Genomic DNA, 25,261 nt, shown 5'->3' on the forward strand with positions numbered 1-25,261 from the left:
GTTTTTAAGCTGGTTTATTTCTGAGGTAACAATACGACTGGTTGACCAAACGTGCATGGATGATACACACTACTAGGCTTGCTGCGGAGCCGTCCTGGGTCTGACTAACATTATTCGGACGAGAGACCAGGTTAAAGTTTTTGGAAAAGTTTTTTCTAAGGTAAGGTGTCAAGATCTATGTTGAGTTTTTTTTTCGGTCTGAGCCAAATTACAGCGGATAATGCATCAAGGGATGAACACTTCAATTCTTCAGATGCCAAATTTGTATTACATGGTTAAATTACTAGTTTGAAGTTTTTTGATAAGTTCATTTCCAAGTAACCTAAAGTTCTATAAGATCAAAATTGCATAAATGTTGCATCTTGGGATGTACACTACTAGATTATTAGTTTAAGGTAGGACTTTGTCTTACTTACAGACAACAATCGTTGAGGCGAGCTCTGTAATCTTTGATTACCAGGGTTTTCCATACATGTTCTTATTACTTCGTAATGAAGATTAACATTTTAATTTATCTCCATGAATGAAGGTCAACTCATGCATTTTTTTTGCGTCAATTATGTGCATCACATGATTTTGTAAAATGAATTGAGATCATAAATCGTACCAAAAACAGAATGCTTAAGAATGTTGTTATAATAATCATTAAATCATTGCTTTTCAAGCTTTATAGCACCATGTTACAAAAGAACATTTAAGACGCATTCTTAAATTGATATACTAGTATTGTTATAAAATATAGCCAATATATTTTACAAGATAGCACTTAAATAAAATTAGGTAACTAATATCTTTATAATATGAAATTACAAATTATCTTTTTGGCCAAAGTGAATTTTGTTCTGTTGAATGTAAAAAAAGCTATATAGTAAGCAAGCATCAATTTAAACCAAAACGCACTTGTTTTTAGAAAAGGATTATTTTTTGTTTGAATCGTTTTTGTTAATTTGCTGATATAATTTGTTTTCTTAAGTTCAAAAGAAAAATAAAACAGAGATGTCTATATAGAAATATTTATTTTTCAAAGAAAATATAACATATAAACCAAAAAAGACAGTTGAATAATGTATACGAAAATATTTAATGAACAGTACAAACTAGGCGATGTGTAAAAGTCTGTGAAAATATCAAATATATATATAGATTGAAAGGTATCACAAGATTTTAGTGTTACATGTTTTATCAGCACCGATACATCACAGTATATTGTAAAGAAATAAATGCACATTTTATTGATACAAAAACACGTATAAAACTTGTGGACGGTATTTGTTAATTGAGCTTTTCAATATTTTTAATCTTGATAATAGAATAAATAAAATATTAAGTATATCACACATGAGCTCTATTCAACATTCAGGACCTTATGAGCAAACCGTTCAAGAAATACACTACTTTTATTTCATACACTTCATTTTAAAGTGTATTTTAGAATTTATTACTCTATATGTACCTTCCAAACAAGCCGAAAACATACAATCATTTTTTCTTCATTTCGAAGCCTTTTTCATAGTTTATGTTTTTAAATATACAGTCTGTGTATCTATTGTTAATCAAACCTGCAGATCAATGTTAAATGTTCACATTACGTCTCTTCCTCCTCCTCCTCGTCTTCGTCTGACGATTCAACAGGTTTCTCTCCAAACATATCCTGTCCCTCATCCTCAATACTCGGCAGACCACTGGACATCAGCTTCAGAATGACAATTTCTGGGATGTCATGTAAGCCGAAAGTAATCACGCGCCCACCCATGGAAACATGACAACACGTAATTTTCGTGTCTGGAGAAAACACTGCTAGTAAAACCCCGCGTTCAATATCCCATACCGATATGTCTCCGGCAAAAACAACAGCACGCCTGTCATTGTCGACAATGAAAATTTTGCTCAATTCATTGAATTCCAATCCTTGTATGCCTTGGATTTTTCGTAGAGATGGTGACTTGTTCGGTTCCCAGATGTGTATTTCTTTATTGCCTTTTCCAATAATTACTTTGCTTGCATCTTCACTCACACCAAGTGCCATCACATTACTTTCATTCTTGAGTCGTTTCTTCACTACACCTTCAAAACAATCCCACAAGGTCACGTAACTTGTTCTTTGTTCTTCGTCGTAGTTAGCTTGGACAAGGTAGTTTCCGGTGTAAGTAAGAGAGGCCACTAATAGAGACAACATTGACGTATCACTCTCAAGGGTAGCCATATGCGTGTGATTCTCAATATCAAACACACACATGAAGTGTGCAAAGAAAGATGCTACGGCGATTTTCTGGTCTCCGCTAAGAAGGTATTTGTCAATGCCACTACTGCTGATCTCTTTCTTTAATTCTTCTACTCTTTGCCGTTCAATATCTACTGCTGCATCCCTTCGACGCTGCTTTGCAGATTGCGATTCAACTCTGCGCTCCCATGGTGTCATTTTGGCAGTATGGCACCGCTCCTTTGCAAGTGATATAACATCAGTCTCAGCAATCTTTTTCTCAAGGTCCTTCAAAGTTGGACGGATGCGATATTCAACCTGTCCCGTTTTTAGATTCCAAATAACAAAATGCGATCGATTTTCTGAAAGTCCAAGCAACATTTCATCTTTAAGCATGACATACTCGTGTGACGGACATGGGGTGATAAAACATTTCTTTATTTTCTTCACAAATTTTTTCTGCAAAAGGTCATAGATCAAAACAGTTTGAAACACTGGGCGAGCATTGTCCTTTGCATTAGCAATGCCTTTATCTGTCAAAACAACTACCTTTGTGTCTCTAACTACCACAATATCCGAGGAATCAGACAAACTTCTTTCGATTCTAACAGCTGTTTTCAGTTGTTTTGCCCTGGCTATATTCCATACACTGACAGGTCCATTGTTGAACTGCCGTGCAACCACGTATCGTGGATTCTCTGTCATTTGCAGAATCTGGTAGACGCCTGACTGCTTTTTCAATCTAGGCATTGACTGATTAATTTTGCTTGTCAGGTTCCATATGTTAAGCGTTTTGTCATTTCTGCCAGCAGTTAAACAGTATTTGAAGTCTGCACATGCGCCTACTACTGAAGCACCAGCATGACGCGCCAAATGTTTATGATCTTCAGTTTCAATATTCCATACAGCGATATCTGATGTGTTTGTCTCTTCACTTGCACATATAGCAATGGCATGAGATCCAATATAATTTAAGAAGAGGTCTTTGATTTTGTCATGTATGCATCCACGAACACTACGCAAATACCTCCCCTTCTTCAAATCAAAAAGTTCTAACTGATATATTTCATGAAGATGCATGTAATGTTGTCTACAAGCTACAATGAAATAATCCCTTGATGTAGCTAAAGCTGTCACCGCCGAAGATTGGTCATTGCATTTTAAGCAGAGAACTTGTTTTCCATTGCGAACGTTGTTTACTAAAGCACAATTTGCTCCCCTAGAGGCATGAAGGATTCTTTCGTCAAATGAAAACGGCGAAATCAACGCTGAATTGTCTTTGTACACTCTGTGATTTTCGGTGCGAGCTTCGCTGATCATTGGATGGCCAGCTTTATTCAGATTCCAGGTCCTCAGCATATTGTTTCCATCAAATAAAGCACAGAGATACTTCCCCTCTCCAGCCATTCCTATTACTGGTGGATCGGGGTATTTGTCAATACGCAATACACGCTCAGAGTAACGGAGATTCCATACCTGGATGACGTTCTCTTCTACAGTTATCACAAAGGCGGCATTATATCCGAGACGGATCCTGGTGATATTTGTACCCACGTCATTAATGGTTTTCATCACTTTCCCAGTTCTTAGATCCCACATTTTCATCGAGTTGTCTTTGGAAGCCGTGAAGGCTTTTCCACCATCTGAGGAAACTTCAACTGCTGTGATTGGATCTGTATGACCAGAAAGCAAGTCGAACAGAATTCCGCCAGGCTCTGTCAAACATCGGATAGAAGGAATCAGGGCTGGGAGAGAGGGTTCTTGTGCTTGCTTTAGAAGAGTATGAATGAAGGGATAACGTGGGGGATCACCTGGAGCTCTTGGGATATCATTAGCAATGATAGTAGCAAGTCGGCCGACAATCTGTGATGCTAGCTGCCGTGGATTCTTAGAAAGAGCTTTAGCAGAGAGTTGAATGACGTCAGACATCATCTTCAACTCTGAATCTGTTGGATCCACCGAGAGACCTGTTTGGTATTCTTCGACTAATGATCGCAGCGAGGTACCACATAGCTTCGAATGAATCCATTCAAAATTGCAGAGGGCCTCTGATTTGTAAAGGGATGTTTGCTGTGAACTAAGTAAATGATATGGCAATTCATTCACTTTACGAATGTTGAAAATTCTTTCTGATCCGTCTTGGCTGCCCTCACAAGGTTCATAGTATAGGTGTTGTTCTGAGACGTAACGGAGAACCCCTTTCTCGTTACCTGTAGAGGGTTTTGGTTTTGAAGCCCAAATTCCCTGGAAATATTCAGCCAAAATTTTATGATAAGACGGTGCTTTATCACGATTATGGAGGTATCGATCTTCTGCCGCCTGAAAAAATTGAGAATGAGCCCATACATAGGTGATTACCCCGTGGGTAAGCGTGGGGCTTAAAAGATCAGACAAATCCTCCAGTAACCTTATCCACAACACACTTGGGAAACGCCTCTTAGCTGGTCTTAAATTAACCATGACATCATCCATTACTGCCTCGTCTAATGAAAGAATATCTTCCATTTCACTGGATGAAATGCCCTCACGTGAAGCTGTTATATAACCTAAAGCACGTCTAACCAGTGCCTCTCCATGTTTTGTCTCAAGTTTTCCAAACTTAAAGGCAGCCAACTTCGTTATATTTTCAGAAAGTTTACAGTTTTCGATTTCTGTAAAAGAACACCATGATTTTGCTTCCATAAAGGCTAGTTTGAGATACAGAGGATAGGCACATTTTTTGAATGCAGTTATGACTATGTCATGTTGAGAAGGAGTTAAAATATGATTGTCATGTTGCAGCCAGTACGAGAGTATTGACTCCGCGTCTTCTGCTGGCATATTGGGAATTGCCACTGTAATATCTTTGTTGGATCCATACACCTTCAAAAGGCCTGGGTAACTTTCAAACTTTTCTTCTGGATTCGTTGTTATGATCAGTTTAACGTTCTCTGGAAGCTCCTTTGGAAGCCATGACATTTTATTACCATCGTGTTCCGCTGAAAAAAGTGAATGCGTTCAAATTAGATTTTCACGTGACGTAATTCAGCTTGTCCAATATAACAAACATTTGCTGGAGTGATATGAATATAGCAAAAAGTGATCAAGCTAAAATGCTGCATATTTTAAAACTACGTACATGTCTATAATTCATATAGTACTTTTATTTTTCATCTTCATACCTGTTAGCTGGTCAACAGCATCTAAAATAATTATCAGTGGATCCGAATCCGTAGCTTGACTAATTCTTTGAGCAAAGTCATTCATCAATCCTTTGTATTCCTGGAATAATTAAAAGATTCAGTTGATTACCTGCGCTATGAAACATTTTGAACTAAGTAATGAGTAAAGTTATATTTACCATTGGAACTTCGTCTGTTTTGCCTCCAAACACATGACAAAGCTGGAGACACAAACTGCGTAAGAGAGTGCGGACGTTTCTAGAGGCTGTGGTACGACCTATAGTCCTGATAAGGACGTGCGGTTTAACTCTGTAAGAAAATGTGTATTATAACTGACAGCTAGAATTTTACATTTGGATTGCTTTGTTTAAAGCTTTATTCAATATCTATTTAAAATTACTTACCCTTTGCTCCATTTCTGAATTTCTAGGGCAACTTTACACACAAGAGCTGTTTTCCCGCATCCAGCCTTGCCGTGTAAAATAAGTGGTAATCGATATTTAGAACGAATATAGGATTTCACTGTCTGTAGAAGATCCCGTCTACCCTGGAAATGTTGTCCTCTAAAATTCGAATTGTGAAACTTTAACTTAGAGCACATTATTTAGATCTTACTTGATATATTATATACTCTCTTTAGAAACATATTTCTCATTCTACATCTTAGTTGTCAGTTAAGGTCAGACGATACGTTCCCCAAATATCTATTTTGTATATCTTCATAATGTTTGAAAAATATACAAAATGTTAATTACTTTCTGATTTTTACACCGGTTTCTAATTGTTTTTAAAAATTAGAAACACTAAAAATATGATTTTTGCAATTTAAAGTTTTTTTCCCTAGAGGATTATATCAAAAATGCCATCCTCTGGTATTTCAAACAAATGCATGGTAAGGTACCCTGATTTTTTGTGAATAAATATGTTAATGTAGTAATTCTTCAAGGACAAAATCTTGGAAAAAGTTATATATTGTTGGGGAACGTCTCATCTGTCCTTAAATGATAAAAATCAACTGCAATTAAATTTTTTTTCACCTTTCCTGGCACATCGAGACATGCTGGGAGATTTCCTGGAAGAGTTTAGACTTGGCATCCATCTGCTCCATGTTTTCAGTAATGTGCCGGGAGAACTCTCTCTTCAGAACCTCTAGGACTTGTTTAGACATTCTGTCCAGGTAGAGATGATGGGAACGGTTAACAATTGGCTGAATGCCTCCCTTCTCCCAGTCTACGTCATGATTTAAAATGTGGTTGTTATCCACCTATAAAAATGATAGAAAACCTTAAATTTCTTGAGTAAAAATTATATGTCAAAGCGTTTATATTTTATAGTTTGATATAATTCAGATCTTGATACATGGAAAGAATTTTCTTTAAAACCATACTGAACATAACAGAAGACTTCTATTCTAAAATGAAATAAAACCCTATTTTCTGCACACGGTAATACCTTTGTTTACCTTTTCTGTGATAATTTCTGTTTTAAGTTTTCTCATGAAAGATGTCTGTGGTTCTAACAAGGTTTTTTCTTGAGTGGGATGTAAATCAGCATATTCCGCCATCGTTGAGTCTCCTAAATTATTGCGTAGATCTGTGATATTTCTGTTGACGACAATAATGTCTTCTGTGACGTCTTCATTATAAATGAGACACTGATCAAGCTCCTGTTCAAGAACTGTATATACAAAAAAGAGAAAATTGTTAAAGATCGGAGTTCGATTTTTTATTCAATAACTTAAGGTCTATAACTGTAATAAATGGTTAACTTACGAGATGAGAAATAATTTTTCCTAGAATGTTCGTCTCGTATGGCTACATTTGCAAATTCATCTAAGAGTTTTCGAAGTTTCTGAGCAGTTTCACTCCAGATTAAACGTCCCGTCTCTCGAGTTCGGGCGTCTCCTCGGTTATATTCCTTGATAACTGAGCTGGAGAGAATTTTTTGTCATTAGTACAATGGTTATATTTGCATTTCGATAGAATTATCACTGTAACAGAAAGGATTAATTAGCTTTTCCCGTTATTCTAACCAATGGACTTCTTGAAACATCGGCAAGTAATTGGCTAGCAAAGTGACGAAAACGTGACGGATATCAAAAACTAAACTGAAAGTTGGTTTTGGTGAAAACAGATCACTTTTTAAGTCATGCTAATTATTTCTCTTTGATAGAACATCAGAGACAGCTTAACATTTTGTGTCAATAAAATGCATTTAATGCTACCACATGTAGTTTTCGCTTATTAGAACTTTTACACATGTATCTTATGAATACCGGTATAACAATTTATCAATGAAGCCAAATTCTAGTGATAGAGTCAACCTATTATTACCTTATATTCCTTAGCCTATAAACCGGTGGTGAGCAGTTTTCGTCCAGTTTGTACCACTGTGGGAGGAGATGGGGACTCGGCATACCCTCCTCTTTTGTCCTTAGTGCTTTGATGATCTGCTGTTCTCTTTTAATCATGTCAGCATGACTCCGAAACACATTTAATGATTCCTTCCCACTTGATTCTTCCAGTTTAATGTTGAAGTCCTGAATTTTGAGATGGTCCCTTCCAGCATTTTCCATAATTTTGCCTTCCGGATGGCCCTGTTCTTTCTTCTTTTCCCGTTCCTCTGAAGCTTTCTCAATTTCTGCGATACGCTTTCTCATACGATCAACTTCTTGTTTCCGATGCTGCAGAGAATGTTCATATATTGCCTGAAACTCATCCACTGGCATCACAGATGGTAGAATATATGGGCCATATTTGTCTCCCAAAACTATCTGTGTAAGCGAAGAAATTCATACATGTATTTTTAAAAACACCAGTAATTATGAACTGTTTTATACAATATGAATGCGGAAAGATTGAAAGAATACAGTTTGTTTATCAAACTGGAATTTTTAAAAATAATTTGATTAAGCAGTGCCCACTTACAAAATATAGATTCAAATTTAGTTTTGGTATGATGACTCTTGCTAATGTGTGTAATATACGTTCTATGTTACATACACAAAAAATAAACTAACTTTTCCAAAGAATAAGCAACAGAAAAACTATACAAAATTAACAAGCAAAAACTATAACTTACCAAAACAATGCCCCCATAGGTGGCTGTTTGGCATTTCTGGAGGTATTTATGACATAATGCTGGTAAATCATGGTTGTCTGTACTATCGTCCTTGAGTCCCCAATGAAGGTCGTGTATCTGCAGTTCAAATCCGTACTGACGACAGTACGTACGTAATTCTGGGTATACTTTTTCTATGAAGCAGCTTCTCTCTGCAATTGTGTCTGAAACAAGAAATTAATTATTCTTAGTTTTTAATTTCATTGAGATTTACATCTACTAACTTGCAAGTTATGTCTTTGAAATTATATAGTGCTATACATTTTAAACGGTCCTTACTTACCTGAGAAACCAGAGGAGATGTAAAGAGAAACCGATTTACTTTCAGCGACACACGGTGGATGGACGCCTCCTTTAAGGATCTCCTCCACGGAGTCCGAATTCTCTCTGAGTTTGTGTCTGGTGATCGGTCTGAAAACAACAGGCGTCTGTACAGGAGACACCTCCAACTCCCGGAAGTTTTCGAATGCTTCCGGTTCCTCCTTCTTTCCATTCAGTTTTGTTAGTTCTGCTACCTCCTCGTCACTTTCTTCACTTTCCGTTACATGTCCGTTCGTCCTTTCCTCGGGTCCTGTCTCACTGAGCGATACTTCTGGGTCTTTGATATCGGGTAATACTGATTTGGTCGGTAATCCTTCGTCTGTCTTGGCTTCCTCGTGAGATTCCGTGTGTCCATTAATCCCTTGATTGCGTGGAGAGATTTTTGATTTTCTTCTTGATTTGCTGTATGGTATCTTTTCTCCTAAGTCTGAGTATTTTGTGAAAATATTTTTGTCTTCTTTCTCACTCTGCAATATGACGTTATTATGATGGCACTATTTTAAAATTCAAACAAGTAGCCAAACAGACTTAGAAAAAATATCACAAAGCATGAGAAGTTTCCGTGGAAAGCAGAAATTTAAATTTCTAGACTTTTTTTTAGTCTTGAGCAAGGAAAGTGAAAAAGAACACGTACATTTAATTTAGAAAAGAATGATTTCAAAGTTAATTCATTGTGATTTATATTTATTTTATGTTCTTGAGAGAACTGAGGAGCACTAATTTTTGTCTTTGATAATTACTGAGCACTTATTTAATTGTTGATAAGAATTGAGTACTTAGTCATGGTCACTGCATGTTATTTAGTTATACTCACCAATTTTCGTCCTGTCTTTGTGTCTGTTCCCTCTTTCTGTGTTTCTTCGTCAGACTCTGACTCCACGCTGTGATACTTATCATCCAGACGCTTGTTCAGCTTCCTCTGAAATATAAAGCGAAAATAGAAATCAAAACTTATCAATAATATATACATGTAACATATACTTATAAATCTTTTCAGCTTCAGATTAGCTTTATTATAAATCAGCATTCATGAAAGAAGAAATGATTATCTGCTTACCCTCAAGTGAGTAACAACTTTGCGATCAGTTTCAAAACTGACTTTCTTGTATTTCCTTTGCCAATGACTTTCTCCAGCCTAGCAACAAAAAGGGACACTTAAATAAACTTAGTTTTGAAGTTAAAGTGTGTTTGCCTTCTTTTTGTCGTCTTAATAGCATTATAAGAAAACATTTTAAATGAGCCTGTTGCATGTCAATCGAAGAAAAAAGAACATTTGTAAATATTAAATATATTATGTAACTGTGTATACCTCCTCTGGTTTCAGGAGGGACACAAATCCCCGGGGAGTGCGGTGGAATGTAGGCTCTCGTTCTGCGGGTAGAGGGGGCAGGGCATTGGAGCGTTTTCTTCCATCATCAGCGGCCTGGAAAGATAATTATTTTTTTAGAATACATGAAGACTTTATTTTATTCCTGTCAAATATCTAAAATTAAGCTTAATGGTGCACAGTGTTGTACTTTGCATAAATACTTGATCATCCCAAAGCAAATACAGGTTCTAAAAATATTTGAATGGCCAGATGAATAAAAGAAATGCTGAAATGTAAGATACGTGTAATTCATTGGGGCTATAATGAGAAAAAAGAGGGATCTATTCAGGGTAGATTTTTATTGGAATTTTATTCAATAAATACCCGACCCTGGAAAGATGGGACAGAATTTACATTCAGTTTCTATTTGTATGTTTACATTGAAAACGCTTAACAAATTTAATTGATACAAGATCTGCTGAAGCATTGATTTTCCATTTAAAAAAAAAAATATGAATTTTCAAGACTCTAGTTTATTCAACGTTTAAAAAATGTAATATTAATGTAACGGAATATGTAGATATATAATCACTTGTGATGGATTCTATTCTTTGTTCATCAATACTTATGTGTACATATACATCAGTATGTATTGGATAAGTAAATATCCAAAACCGTGAAAGCAATTAGAATATCACTTCTCACGTAAATGGAAATATTCATCTTTTGTATTAGTAAAATAAAACTGACCATCATAGGTCTTCGGGAGAGTATACATAGATTATTTTGTGTACACTGGAGGTTTGCACAAAGCAGCGAGAATGGGCTGTAAATTAACAAACTGAATTTTAATTCGCATCCATAGATTTTTGGAACCAAAAATATCCACAAATAATATTTAACAGTTGAAAAAGAAAATTTAATCAATATTACAGAGAAGAAATTGACAATTATCAAATTATAAGTTTCTAAAACTTTCTCTATGTATATTGAGCACTACATTTTGCTTAAGTGCATGATTTCTTATTCCTCTTGCACAAAAATGGGTATATTATTTTATATCACCACCCCGAGATTTTGGATATGACAGGGGAAAGGAGATTTGTTTTGTACTTTAAGCATTCAATTTGCTTTAGTGTTTACATATAAATACAATACGTTGTAAAAGTTCTTTAACAATTTTTTATGTCAGGTCACTCTTGAAGAGAAGCAAACTATTTTGACATACATCTGCTAGAAAAAAAAATATTTTTACACCTAATCTCCGTGTACAGATGTACAGAGAGGACCTACGAACGAGCACTTGACCCACTACAATAAAATTTTCCCTTTCCCGGGAATACATTTTGAAGACAACTTTATGATTTTGTGTATTTTGTCATTTATCTATCGCTTGAACACGAGAAGGATTTATCAAGATCAAAACAAATATCTCTGTCACATATCTACGGGATTGTCGTCAATGCAAGAGACACTTAGCGATAAATTTTAACATGTACTTAAATACAACAAAAATTTCTGGTGAAGTGCTAAAACAAGAAACAACTTCTTTCTCTATAGATCAGCTTAAAGTATGTTCATTAAATTTATTATATATGTCATTTTGTAAAAATAGATCAGGTGAAATCAATAAGGGATTCTCGGACAAAATCCAAAAGATATTCTCTGATTTATAAAAGGTCTCTCCTTAAATTGAATGTGCAATGCAATAATTAATTAAAAATGTGCATATACAGATAGTGATATCAATTTTGTTTTTTTATAAAACAGAAAAAAAAACATAAAAATTAAAGAATATCCTAGGATAAGATAATAAAAAAACCCATTCAAACAGTTTTATGTTAGCTTTTTTCCAAAACCATGAAATTTTAAAACTACATTAAAATTTAAACATATAAACTATTTGATTTCAGACAGGGTCAGTAAAACATTTATATACAGATGTTAAAATACAAATACAGCCTAGCTAATTCCCTGGACCTCACGGATATATAATACACATAGTGTTTCTTGACTACACAGTCATACGTACAAAGAGTTAGGTATGGGATTTTTATGTAGACAGGTATATGGTTGGGGTGTCATTTGAATCTTTTGAAATGTGTATTGATTTCTGTACAGAAGCTAATTCCTAGATGGGAAGTTGATCTACTCAAGTAAATTATAAACCAAACAAAGCCACTGCTGGAATTTTGGTAAACGTCTTATCATAAAATGGTAGTCGTGTACTTTACACGGAAGTAGATTGTTTATATAAACTGAATGTAAAACAATGATTAAAGAAAGATGTGAGAGGGGTTATATTCTCCTTGCTTTGCGTTAAAACTGCCAGCATCATTAATGTTATATAAATGTTTTTTGTAACAAAGTCACATCCTAAAACTCTCTTTAGCAAGACATCATTTTGAAAATTAGTATGATGAGGAATATACTAGTATGTTATGCAAGAGATTCGTTAATCCCCTAACTATCATATTAAAAGAAGACTTTAATCTTCACCGAATTTCATTAAAGAAAGCTGCACCGAATTTCATTAAAGAAAGCTGCACAAGCTGAATTTAATATATGCTTTCCTTTGTTTTCAGTTTTCATAAGATAATCCACTTAAATTAATTATTCATGCTCGAACATGGTTTTCCAATCTTGCGTGATGACATTACCATCGAAGATTCGCACTGGTTCTTTCCACCAAGATTGAAGATATTGGTTTGAGTTTGTCTATAGCTCTTTGTGACAAAACTATTAAAATTGCACATTTTAAAATAATATCAATCAACGCTTTCCCAATGAAAAAAAAATATACACAAAGACAGTTTGTATTTTTTGCAATTTGAATCGAAGCACCTTTGGCATCATATTTTTTTCTTTTAAAAAGATAAACCAGTTCATGCGCATATAATCTGAATATACGTTTACTTTCAAGCGTTGCTAACAATTTCAATTTAAAATATAAACGATTTTGAACGTACGAAAAAGTCAATAACGTATCAATTACATGTAATTGCACATTTTACCCCCGATAAGAAGAATAGTTTCTTATTAAGCTGGCGGGTCTGTAACCAACACCTGCCAATTTGATCGTACTGGAAATCAAATTTTTAAATTTACTTTTCAGTTAAGAGAGTTCTACATTAACTTAAATGGTTCGCTGGCTATTTAACAGTTTACCGTGGGTGTGAATTTTGATGTTAATCCCGTTTTTGTCTGCTCGATGCCCGCGTTGTCTGTACAAGAAAATGCGAGATGTCAGGGTAGATTAAAGTTGCATGACGTGGTATCAATTTATTAATATCAAAATGGTATCAAACGGGGCAAATTATGTGATTTCGATAATGACTTAAAAACATGTATCAACAACGTGATCTCGATTTTTTAAAGAAACAACACAATTCCTGATAAACAAGCAAATGTCTTTGTTTTATTATTTCTTAAAGAAAATTTAATTAAAAGTCATATATATTAACTACACAGTGACTTTTTTTAAATTTTCATTCCATGAAAACCAAAATAATCTGCCTGCCACTTCAATAAAAGAAAACACTCTATTTTTGACATCTATAAAAGACCTTTTCAACTGCTGTCAAACACCTCGACTATTTTTAGGCAATTCATGCTTTTGGAATCTAATGAGCGTTTAAAATAATAAAATTAAACTAAAAAAAAAAAGAATAAAATGTTTTTAAAAAAACATGAAGATAGATACAGTGTGTCTTTTGAAATGCCTCTCCCATGTACTAAGTTCACTCTACTTTACCCAGAAAGTGTACGTCCAAATTAAACGACTTATTTTGAAGAAATCAATTTTATCGTATCAAAGAAAACTATTGCTAAAGAGAATTTCTATTACCTTAATTAATGCGGATATCCTGGAGTTTACGTGTTCCAACTTAATCCCCGAAATACTTTTCAAACGCACTGCCTTTTTGTTTTTGACTATTGAAAATGGATGAAAACGGCGATTCTCTTTAATTCCAAAAACAGCAGTCGGCATGGCCGAAATGTAAATTTATATAAATTATTTAAATACGAACTCTTCTTTCCATCGACATCCAACAAACTTATTTCACAAATTTATGAAAATTAAGAAAGATTATAAATAAACTCTCCGTGGGATTTAAATCCATTATCTCTTAAACTTCTGACTTCATTCGACGAATGCTAGGTAATTTCATAATATGATCTATAAGTTTTGGATACGTTTTAAAGGGACATCCAGCGAAAACAGAAAACAGACAAGGATTTCCAGAAGCTCATTGGAGACCCTGGGTGTTATTGTATAAATAAAACTGCAAACAGCGGGTTTTAAAGTGGGAATAATAGGGCTTCACCCCGGAGACGTTAATGAAAAAATACTTTCACAAAAAAGAAAATTTGTCGGAATTAAATCATCATCACAATAGGCAGCAAATGTTTTGATAAAAGCTTTTGTGGTTATTTTCTTTCTGACACTGCCGGACTGGCTGATTACCTTCTGTAGTATTTGCACTTTCCAATTTAGTTGTTAAACACCTATATATCGGACACGTTTCACCGATTTCTCCCTATTTCGGAATTCAGTTTTAATTACAGTGTACTTACCTGTTTTAAATGCTGGTTGCTAAGTATTCTGTGTATAATTATACTGCTTTATTACAAATGAGAAACTGTTGTATTCAGCTAAAACATATTCTTTGCTTTCACGACTTGACAATTTGTAACAACTCTTATATAGACGCAGTCAGGGTGTTTAAAAAGTAATTGCATTGTAAAAAAAAAATTGGATGCACTGGTGAATCTTGATGAATTCTTTAATCAAACTGTGCTTAGCAACGTTAACATTTCAGCAGAAGCAAAAAATTCATTTGAAGGTCAATAATTGGTACAAGAATTGATAGATTAATTGATTGTACGTTGTTAACGTCCCTCTCCAGAATTTTTCACTCATATGGAGACGCCACCACTGCCGGCGGAGAGCTACAAATTTTGTCCTATACTCGGCACTTAGGGTCATTGAGTAGTAAGGGATCTTTTTCGTGCCAGCACCTACTGCGACACGGAACCTCGGTTTATACGGTCTACACGTCCCAAAGTGGGATTCAGACCTTCGACATAAGGATCCACTCCTTACTTCGGGACTCTGAAGAGGTATAAGAATTGAAAATCAAAAATTACGTTTAATCTCCATATGTTTCATTTAGTCATTTTATGCCTTTACATATTAAAAGTATTTTTTCGTCTGAATATATATCATACGCCACATTGATTTTTCAAAAGCTATTGCACTAAATATGTTCATAGTATTCGGCATTAATTTTTTATTTGGGAAATTTTATTTAAAAAAAAATGAAATCAAAACAAAAAAGATGTCCCCGTATAGCAATTACATAATAATGACAAACGTTAAAATACTCAGTATCTCAAATGCTAGTCAATATCCAAGATCATAAGAATGGATAGAGAGAAGTAGGTATACCCGTGAAAAATGAAAGTCCAAGCAAAACCTTTTAAAAATTCATGGTCAAGGTTTATGTTTTTTTTAAGTAGGTCAAACTCCAAGATCAAGGACAAAGGGCCTAATTTAATGGGAAGGTCTTATCATGATAAGAAATGCACATGTGAAATATAAAAAAAACCTAACACCAAATGTTACATAAATTATGGTCAAAGATTAAAGTTTTTTGAAAGTAAGTTCAAACTCTAGGGTCATGGTTAAAAGACCATAACTGTTATGTCTTGTCACAAGGAATGCTGAGGTACCTGTAAAATAAGAAAGCGGCCCGAAAACTAACTTTTCATAGGTTTGGTCAAGGTTAAAGTTTTTAAAGAGGATCATAAAACTCTATGGTCAAGAAAAAGATATATATACAAATATTCATAGCCATGGAAAGAAAGTATGACAGCTTTTAACATCTTTTCAAAAGCTTACGTCAAGGTTTGAGATTGGTGATTTCTTGCGAAAGTGGGCCAAAGTCCAAGATCAACGTCAAGAGGTCAAATTTGTCGGTACCCAAAAGAAGGTCTTGTTACAAGGATGTGAATGTGAAATTTGAGTCATCGCTCCATCAAATTAAGTTTTGGACAGGGCTAACTTGCGGACAGACAACTATAGACAGCGCAAAAACAGTATACTTCTAAGCCTACGATGACAAAAGCATACAGATTCTGGATAAAATATTAAATCATTCATTATAAAACAGCAACATCACAAGATGCAGTCAGTCTGAAGAATTAAATTGCAGAACTGTACTTTATAAATAGTATCTCATTCTTTCATATTATAAGATTTGTCATGCTGTAAATTTAAAAAAATGATCTGACAGATTCATAACCTAAAAAGTATAACAGATGTACTGGAATGCACATTCCTATATACTCGTAATTGGAGAAAAGCTTCTATTAATATTCTTATTAACCATTTCTCAAAGGGGACTGAAATGAAATTGAACTTTTTATTCTGCATTTGCAACCCGAGCTCATACTAGGTTTGAAGTGGAGTCACGTGATTGATTTATAAAAATGTAATGATAAAATGGATACACTGCAGCAACAAAGATGAAAGCTAGCTGCATGTAGAATTTAAATGGGTTTTCTCAATTACTTAAATTGATCGTCTTGATCAATTATTTATCGTACAATTTTTACTAGAAATATTAATACCTTGTATTTTATGTAAAAATGTAAAGTGCACGATTTCTTCATATTCCGTAAGTTCTTCAGGTTTCTTAAATTATTATCTAATTTATGGGATCAATCTTTACTTATTATTTCGACATGAAAAAATGAAGTACGTGTAATTCACTTTATCTAGAATTTAAAGTGCATATTTAAAAGTCGTCGAAAAGATTAAGAGTGCATATATTTCTTTGTCAATGTTTTTAATTTAAATCTCAATATCATTAATGGCAAATGGATTGGTATTTTTCTTCAAATCAGTTAATCTTAAATTTCGCAGAAAATACTCTTAGGCAAAAATCCGCAGCTGAGCGTGAAATATGAATATCTTTAGTTAGTCTCTCGTTTGTTGGTTTTTGTTGTGTCAATTCACAACTTTATTTAAGCTTTTTGACTTTAATCTAGCCAACACTCATCTGGATAATGTTCATTCTATTCATATTATTACGAAAAATATAATATCTACCATAATATATTATACTGTTTAAGTTTAATCAAAGAATTAGCCTTAAGAACAGATAACGGGGGAAACCATATAAAAAAGAAAAGGTTATACCATTTAGTGTCTATGCTATTGGGTTCTTGAGAATATTTTTGTCTTTTTTGCTTTGTTGTAGAGTTTCTTATTAAAATTAATATAAAAATTTCACAACAAAATTTACAGTATTATCTACCTACCTTAATTAATGCTTTTACCCTGCTATTTGTATCCCTAGACATTCTACTACGAGCATCTTTATAATTCAGCGTGTGCGCATGCCTCGATTTAGTTCCCCGAGATTCAGCCGCTGAAGACTGTGCGATATCAGTTTTACTTAGATGGAGAGACATCCTCTCCTTGTAGCGGCATGCTCCGCTTTTAAATCCGGGGTCGTATTTATATTTAAATCAAGACCTTAGAGAGCATCAGCTTTCTTAAAAATATTTATAACCATTGAGTTAAAACGTGTTAAATGAGTAGACGCATACATCTTCAAATCTTAAGGAGGCCCAAACTATTTAAATATTTTACATGTTCACTTTTCGTCTGCCTTCATTACATTGTGTGCTCTTTAGACCATTCAATAGGCTCAATGCCTCTTATTTATTCTTGTGGGCATTTATGTTTTTTTCTCCAAACAGAACGTATAAAAGGCCAGTTATGTTTTGATGCGGCTCTTGTTGCCCCGCTAATCTAAGCAATATAACACTGAGCAGGTTTTGAATTACTCTCATTTGCTGCCATAAATTTAAGAACAGAAAACTTTTAAAATAATTTATTACTATGTGTCATTACTTCTTATGAAATTCAATGGGTGCAATGACTTTGATAAATGTTTCAAACTGTTGTGTTAATTGGAAAACTTTAATTGCTTCTGAAGAACCAATTTACAATTTTTCTTATATGTTTTTAAAAAAGAGCCAGGGGCGTAGCTGCCTATACGCCAGCACGCCATGGCGTGCACATCTTTTAGTCCCAAAAAAATTACTGTGCATTTTTATAAAATTTATTATTAAAAAAGTGTTTAAATCGTCATATAAAAAATTTAATTCCTAAAAGATTCCGTACTTTGCAGTACATTAGATTCTATTAATTCAGCGCTATATCCAACAATAGAGTCCATGCATTTTATTCATATTGCTAACCATGCCGGTAGCAAGCGCAACTGCAGAGAGGTCCTTCAGCGTTTTGCGGCTACTGAAAACGTACGTCCGTTCCACTATGAGAAATGACAGATTGTCATCGCTTGGACTTCTCCATATTCACAGAGATTTTAAAATTGATATAGAAAAAGCAATGGAACAATTTGATAATGCTAAATCCAGAAAAATGGATTTTGGAGAATTTTAGGTAAAGGCTAAACGATAAGACACGAAACATGACGCCGCACGTTTTGGGGAAATTAAATTTGCTGGATTGAAATTGTTTTGTTTTATTTTCATTATTTAAAAATTAGACAAAAAATGGAACTAAAAATACATTTCTAAAGTAATCACAAAAATTCAGACAATGCACTTGATTTTTCATAAATATTTTTAGAATATTAATAGATCTATTATTTTTTGGTGTCATAAATCAAAATATCGCGAAGTTGACTTCATCTCGTAGCATACGTTATATATTTAAAAATACCGTAAAATTTGTTCAGTCTAGGCGGCCCCCAGACCTCCTGCCTTTTTGGCGTGCACATAATTTTCGTCTAGCTACGCCCCTGAGAGCTAGCAAATTTGATTTGCCCAAAGAACTCCAGTTTGCATGTGATATTAAACACTTTTTGTGAATTGATGATCAAAGTACAACTTATTCCAGTATTACGAGAGTTATTGTTTTAAAGCAGTATAAAGCCCGATATTATGCCGTGGTTTGCGACGATGGTCTTTACGCTATAATACACTCACAGGGTCACGGAGTAAAACACACAAGAAGACATCATGGTAAAGCAAACTACAAAGAGAAAACGATACTTTTTTCCCCTACATTACCCGTATTTCATTATTTCAAATTCTAAAAATTTCTTGTTTTTTAACGGGGAGAGGATTGTCGAATATTGCATGATAGTAATATATATTCTTCACTCTTAAAAAAGTTTTACTTAGTAGTCATTTTTTACTTGAAATAACAAAGATAAGTAATAGATAATTACTAAGCATTTACTTAAAATTTTAAATCAATTACTGAAATAAATGTCGATCACTAAATTCAAATGCTTTACTTGATTTTTGTATTTTAAAGAATTGTTTTACTTACACGCTGAAAAGTTTTACTTAGTAATTTATATTTACTTAAATTTTTGTATATGAGTAATATAATAAAATTACTGGGTCTTTACTTACATTTTACCACTATTTACTATACAACTAATATTTTTATGCCCCCATTAACGAAGTTTCGGGGGTATATAGTTTTTGTCTTATTCGTCTGTCTGTCTAGCTGTCTCTCTGTATGTTTATCCGCAAAAACTTTAACCTTGCCCATAACTTTTGAATTAGCGGAGCTATGACTCTCATATTTCACATGTGTATTCCCTGTGACAAGACCTTTCTTTGAGTATCACCAAATTTGACCTTGACCTTGAAGTTTGACTCACTTTTACACAAAAAATCCAAACTTATTCTTTATCCAAATGTTTTGAACAGTAAATACCAGGACATTAAATTTTATCAACAACTATGACCTTTTGACCTTGGAGATTTCCATCCTCGTGAAAAAACTTTAACCTTGGTCATAACTTTTGAACAGTAATAGAGAGTGCTTTCATACTTACATATATGTAATTCCTTTGAGAAGACCATTCATTGGATACCAAAAACTTTGACCCTTTGACCTTAACCTTGGACTATGACCCACTTTTAAAAAGCAAACCTTGACTATAACTTTAAAAGGATTAGGGTTAGTGCATTCATACTTTACATATTTCATCCTTGTGACAAGACCTTTCTTTGGGTACCACCAAATCTGACCCCTTGTCCTTGACCTTGGAGTTTGACCCACATTTCAAAATTGGTAACCTTGACCATAACTTCTAAAATGTTGGGGCTAGTGTTTCCATATTTCACATATGTATTTTTTGTGGCAGGACATTTCATTAGATACCAATAACCTTGACCTTTGACCTTGACCTTGGAGATATCAAAAAATACCAATAAATTAAATTTGCATATAAGAAAAGTTTAACCTTTGCTATGTTGCCATAAGAGGGGCATTAGTGTTTCACAAACACATCTTGTTTAAATTGTATTTAATTGATTTACTTAAAACAATAATTTATTTACTAAATCAAGGAAAATTCAGAGCAGTAACTACTTAAATATGGTAGTCTAATCACTTTCGGGATTGAATTCTTGAAATGTAAAATAGAATTTTGGCTTCCATATTAATTGTCTGTGAGGAGGAGTTATCTTTCTTCTAAATATTCCTTCATGTGAAAAAAAGTCATACTAATAAAAATGCTGCATTAAGTACTTGAAACATTAAACCATTTTTAAAATGGTCCTTAAAAAGATACAACTTATTCAGTTTATAAGGCTTTTGGTGTTGGAATTAAATGTTTAATCTGATAAAGAAAACTTTGAGTAGTACTCACATGATGTACTTTCAAAATTATCTCTCTTCTCAGAGGGTTGGTACCTTGCAGTGTACTTAGTAAATAATGTCTATTTTAATAAATATGGTAAGTATTTCATTTACTTAGTATTCTTTTAAGTAATAATATTCTAGATGTTTATTAATTTCAGAATTACATTTACTTAGTAATAATTCATAAAATTAAGTAAATAGAAAGCATATTATCTCTAAATTAAGTAATTATAATTTACCAAAAATGAGTGGTTCATTCACTAAGTAATATGATCCCTATATAGTTTAAGTAATTCTATTGATACTTAGTAAATCATTTTATAAGTAAATGAATTCATCCTTATTACTAATTATGTTTACAATTACTAACCATGATAGTCATTTACTTGCTATTCTGACTAAATGGATTACTAATAATTACTAGTTTTTCTTAATCTAATATCTTATTTTAAAAACAATAAGTAAAACTTTTTTGAGAGTGTTTGTATTATGCCATAATACATGTATATATTACTTACCATAATTACGTATATGTACCAAATTAGGAAAATATCATCATCTTCAATAAAAAATTTATGCAAGTATGAGACGGAAATTTAAGTCTTGGTCAAGACTATGAAACGTTATGAGATATAATATGTTTATGAAACACAGATGTCCCCGTAAATGGTAGCTAATGACGAAAGTTAATTAAAAGTTTCTCATATGCATTGCAAGTCAAACTCAAAGGTCAAGATAAAAACTATTGATATCGAAATAAATGACTTGTCTCAATGAGTATACCTGTGCAACATGAAAGCCCAAGCAGCAACTGTTCAAAAGATGTTAGGAAGATTACAGATTTTTTTTGTTTAGTGGCCAAACTCCAAAGTCAAGGTTCAAAACTAATTATTGTACCTAGGAGAAGGCCTGTAGCCACAAGAAATACATTAGTTAAGTATCAAAGCCCTAGCTCCAACTCTTCAAAATTAAAGGGGGGGTCAAAGTTTTTAAAAAAGTAGGGTCGAACTGGAAACGTCAAGGTCAAAAATATTTATACCCAAGAAAAAGTCATATAACAATAAATGTTCAAGACAATTATCTCAACATAAAACAAGTCAAAGGATGAAAGATCTGCATGGTGAATGTTGTTGGTGTGACAAAACATTAACTATTCTGTTTATCCCCAAAACTACTTTACTCTTTATGGCGTGAGTGTTTGGACACTGTCATGAAGAAATTTAATGTAGTTGATTCCTGATTCTCTTTCCATCATCTCATAAACTTTTCGATTTATTTGCAAAAAATTGCTTTCTAGGCTTTGTAGGCTTCTTCAGAAATTGAACTGCTTCCCCGAATAAGAATTTGAACAACAAGACCATATTTAAGAAAATGGCAAATAAAACTGTTTTTGTGATTTTGCAATTCTTTGCCTTTTTTTTAGACCTTGGCTGTTTTTGTCAAGTGCATCTTATTGTTAAATTTGTTTTGAGGGTTTAAACCAATGGATTCAAGTTTCACTATTTGTTTGAACTAAAGACAGACGTGGATAACTTCAATTTTTGTTTTTCAAAAATAATTGTTTCTAGATATTCTTACACGCTGTCGTTTTCGCTCTTTTTTTCAAAACATAGGGTGACCATTGAGTACTAGATTCTTTTTTTACTGTCAAATGTTTCTTTAAAACAGTGTAAACTACCCCAAAAATGATGTCTATCAAGTTTTTTCTATGTATAGTAAAGTCAATCAAACATCATCTGTGATTATTTGTTGAATTTTGGCAAACAATATATTGGTAGTTGTAAGTTTATGTCGCCAAAGACAGTATCCATTTTTGAAGCCCATTATATCATTTTTGCTCATTGAATTCCACCTGCTTATGTGTATATAAAACATACATTGATTGCTGTAATTTCACATACTTCAGTTAATATTACTTTGGGATTCTAAACAAGTTTTACATTAGCTTTAATGAAGTGTTTAATTCCACTCTAGTTGTCTCGAATAGCCCTTGTTTTCTAGCTTCTTACAATCAAACTATGTGATGAACAGTGGTCAAACTGTAATCGATTCATTAAAGATTCAATCATGAGAGAAAGTCAAGCTTAATGTCACATGATTTCTATATTGTATGTCATAGAGCTCAGGACATTATTTATTGAACAACCCTCGTATTTGCCAAAGTACCTACGAGGCCCAACTCCAAGGTCAAGAGGTCCTTCTGTTGGTAGCCTTGTCACAAGGATTGCATTCGTAAACTATGAAAAGTATAGCTTCAACCAAAAGGTAAGAGGTTGAAGTTTCTGTAGACAGACTGACGGACGAGCATAACAAAAACTATACATACTCCCAAGATTTCGATTCTTGGGGGCATAAAAAAGTAAGTTGGTTTTGAATCAGGATCGAGAGTTTAGTAAAATCAAATGATTGAAATATGCCTACTGTTAGGAAATAAAATGTGTTATATATGTGACTTCCCCAATGATGGGGATGATGCGAGTCTGACTGATAGGCAGATGCTCATTTTTCCATGGTACATGATCCCACCTCTGATGTTTTGGAGGTCCTTTTACGCTCTGCTTCAAAATTTGTATTGTTAAATTGACCTTTGAGCTTGATTACTGTTGTGGATCATTTATTAGAATTGCATTTATCTCTTGCTGTTCTGTTAGAAATTTGTATTCCTTATAGATACAATTATAGATTGTAATCAATACAAAAGGATGAATTACTTAGTATTTTTAATCGGTACATATGAGCGTAATCGTAACAGACTATTAAAATGGTAGATTTCATTCTGGTCAATTGAAAGTTGCTCTCCTTTTAGAGACATTCGAATAATTCGCCGATAAAATCGTCTCATTCTCAACTCCTCAATGAGAGAGAAAGAGAGAGAGAGAATTCGTTCGTATAATTATACTCGTTCTGAAAACGGTTGACAATTGTCTTCCAAATCGATTACAAGAACATAGCGTGAATACTGATCTGAAATTTCCCAGTGCGTTGAAATGGTACAGTATAGCATATATGTATGTATAATGCTGTACTTTTACTACAATTAAATTCTTAATCTATTCACGTTTCATACCTAAATTCTTAAACAAATAGCATGTTTAATTTATATAAATACCTTAATTATTTCAATGATTGAAACTGGTTTGTTTGCTTTTCGTATTACAGAATCGCAGACAAGAGATAGCAATAACAAATGAATATCGACCGATGGTGCAAGTTAATGAAAATTGGAATAACAAGATCTATCTCTTATTTAGAGAAATAATATCATACTTAGTAATAATCTATATATCTGCACGTAGTCTTGCGAGCATAGTGTTTACATCATTATTTTCCATTTCTGGTAAGGTGGATTCTTGGATACAACATCGGTGTAAAGTTTAGCTAGGGTAAAGAGTGTCTGTCATACACAAAAAGGTTATATTCTTAACTTCCCATGTCCCATTCATGAACATTGTGTTTTCTTAAATAAAATTTACGACAGCTTCGATCTAATAAACTCTTCCATTATTAATAATTTTCTTTTGTAACTTATTTTCAAAATCATAATGTTTCAACTAGAGATATACCACATTAATTTGGAGGTAGAATACGAGAGGACATAAACCTACCTTCTGTTCTGCTGCCCAATTTATCGGCACGTAGGTTGTTACCCAAACCTTAGAACGAGCAATGATGAAGTCGGGGAAGTCGGACATTTTCTATTGTCACTACAACATTGTCTGTGTTATATTCACTCGTGTATTCAATCCTACTGAGCATTTATTAACTCCAAGTATGATAATATTATAGTAACGTCAACATAAATATTTGGCCTTCGGTCGGGGATATTGAGAGCAGAAACAACAAATTGCAGCCTGCTATCTTCTGGAGATGTCCCAGGAATTATATTGGGTCTTTATCATAAGTACTTTGTCGATAACGACCGACTCGATAACTTTATGACGAAAGAAACAATTTAATGCTTCTTAATGATTCTTTTTCATGGCTTTTTGACATACATTTGAGATATAATGTTAGCGCATGCTCATCAGCATCTGCAGTGTCACTATATTAAATCTACCAGCGAAAGTTTGCACAGTCTTTGTTAGGTTAAAATCCCCGACACAATAACGGCAATTAATGCAATTTTCCTGTAAACAATTTCTGAATAAGAAACCCATTAATTAGATTGCCTCCTCGGTCACAGTGTATGTATTGTCCACGATGTAAATTCAATAAACCGGCGTCATCTATTTTTCATAAAGTTTAAAAGTTCATTAGTGTCGCATTTATCCCGACTGAAGTGAATATTCAGCTTTCATTTTATGTATTAAATCAATCCCTCCAACTTGCTTATGAAGCCAGACCGTAATAAATTGTCATGTAATCGAGTAAAATCGTTAAATCGAATTTTGAAGTGCTTTTTAAATCGGCTCGATCAGTAAAATGCGTTTTAAAAAGTAACT

The 25,261-nt window shown here is 33.6% G+C and overlaps 1 protein-coding gene across 3 annotated transcripts; it reads right to left on the minus strand.

Annotated features, from left to right (window-relative positions):
- Positions 1-1,535: 1,535 nt before the first annotated feature.
- Positions 1,536-24,832, minus strand: LOC134241088 (uncharacterized). 3 transcript variants are annotated; one of them, XM_062723173.1, is made up of 14 exons: positions 24,425-24,832; positions 10,112-10,225; positions 9,860-9,937; positions 9,617-9,721; positions 8,765-9,269; positions 8,439-8,645; positions 7,695-8,130; positions 7,134-7,291; positions 6,824-7,038; positions 6,399-6,625; positions 5,766-5,924; positions 5,541-5,670; positions 5,362-5,461; positions 1,536-5,178 (listed from the first exon to the last, which is right to left on the minus strand). In XM_062723173.1, the coding sequence occupies exons 1-14, from the start codon at positions 24,509-24,511 to the stop codon at positions 1,586-1,588; spliced, it is 6,114 nt and encodes a 2,037-aa protein (XP_062579157.1). In that variant the 5' UTR covers positions 24,512-24,832; the 3' UTR covers positions 1,536-1,585. The 3 variants fall into 3 exon arrangements, with proteins under 3 accessions (XP_062579157.1, XP_062579155.1, XP_062579156.1); XM_062723171.1 differs by lacking the exon at positions 24,425-24,832 and adding an exon at positions 17,441-17,604; XM_062723172.1 differs by lacking the exon at positions 24,425-24,832 and adding an exon at positions 13,959-14,285.
- Between the last annotated feature and the right edge of the window lie 429 nt (positions 24,833-25,261).

Source organism: Saccostrea cucullata, unplaced genomic scaffold (assembly GCF_032062105.1).
Source record: "Saccostrea cucullata isolate Sc308-1 unplaced genomic scaffold, CSIRO_AGI_Scuc_v1 ctg854, whole genome shotgun sequence".
NCBI classification, from domain to species: domain Eukaryota; kingdom Metazoa; phylum Mollusca; class Bivalvia; order Ostreida; family Ostreidae; genus Saccostrea; species Saccostrea cuccullata.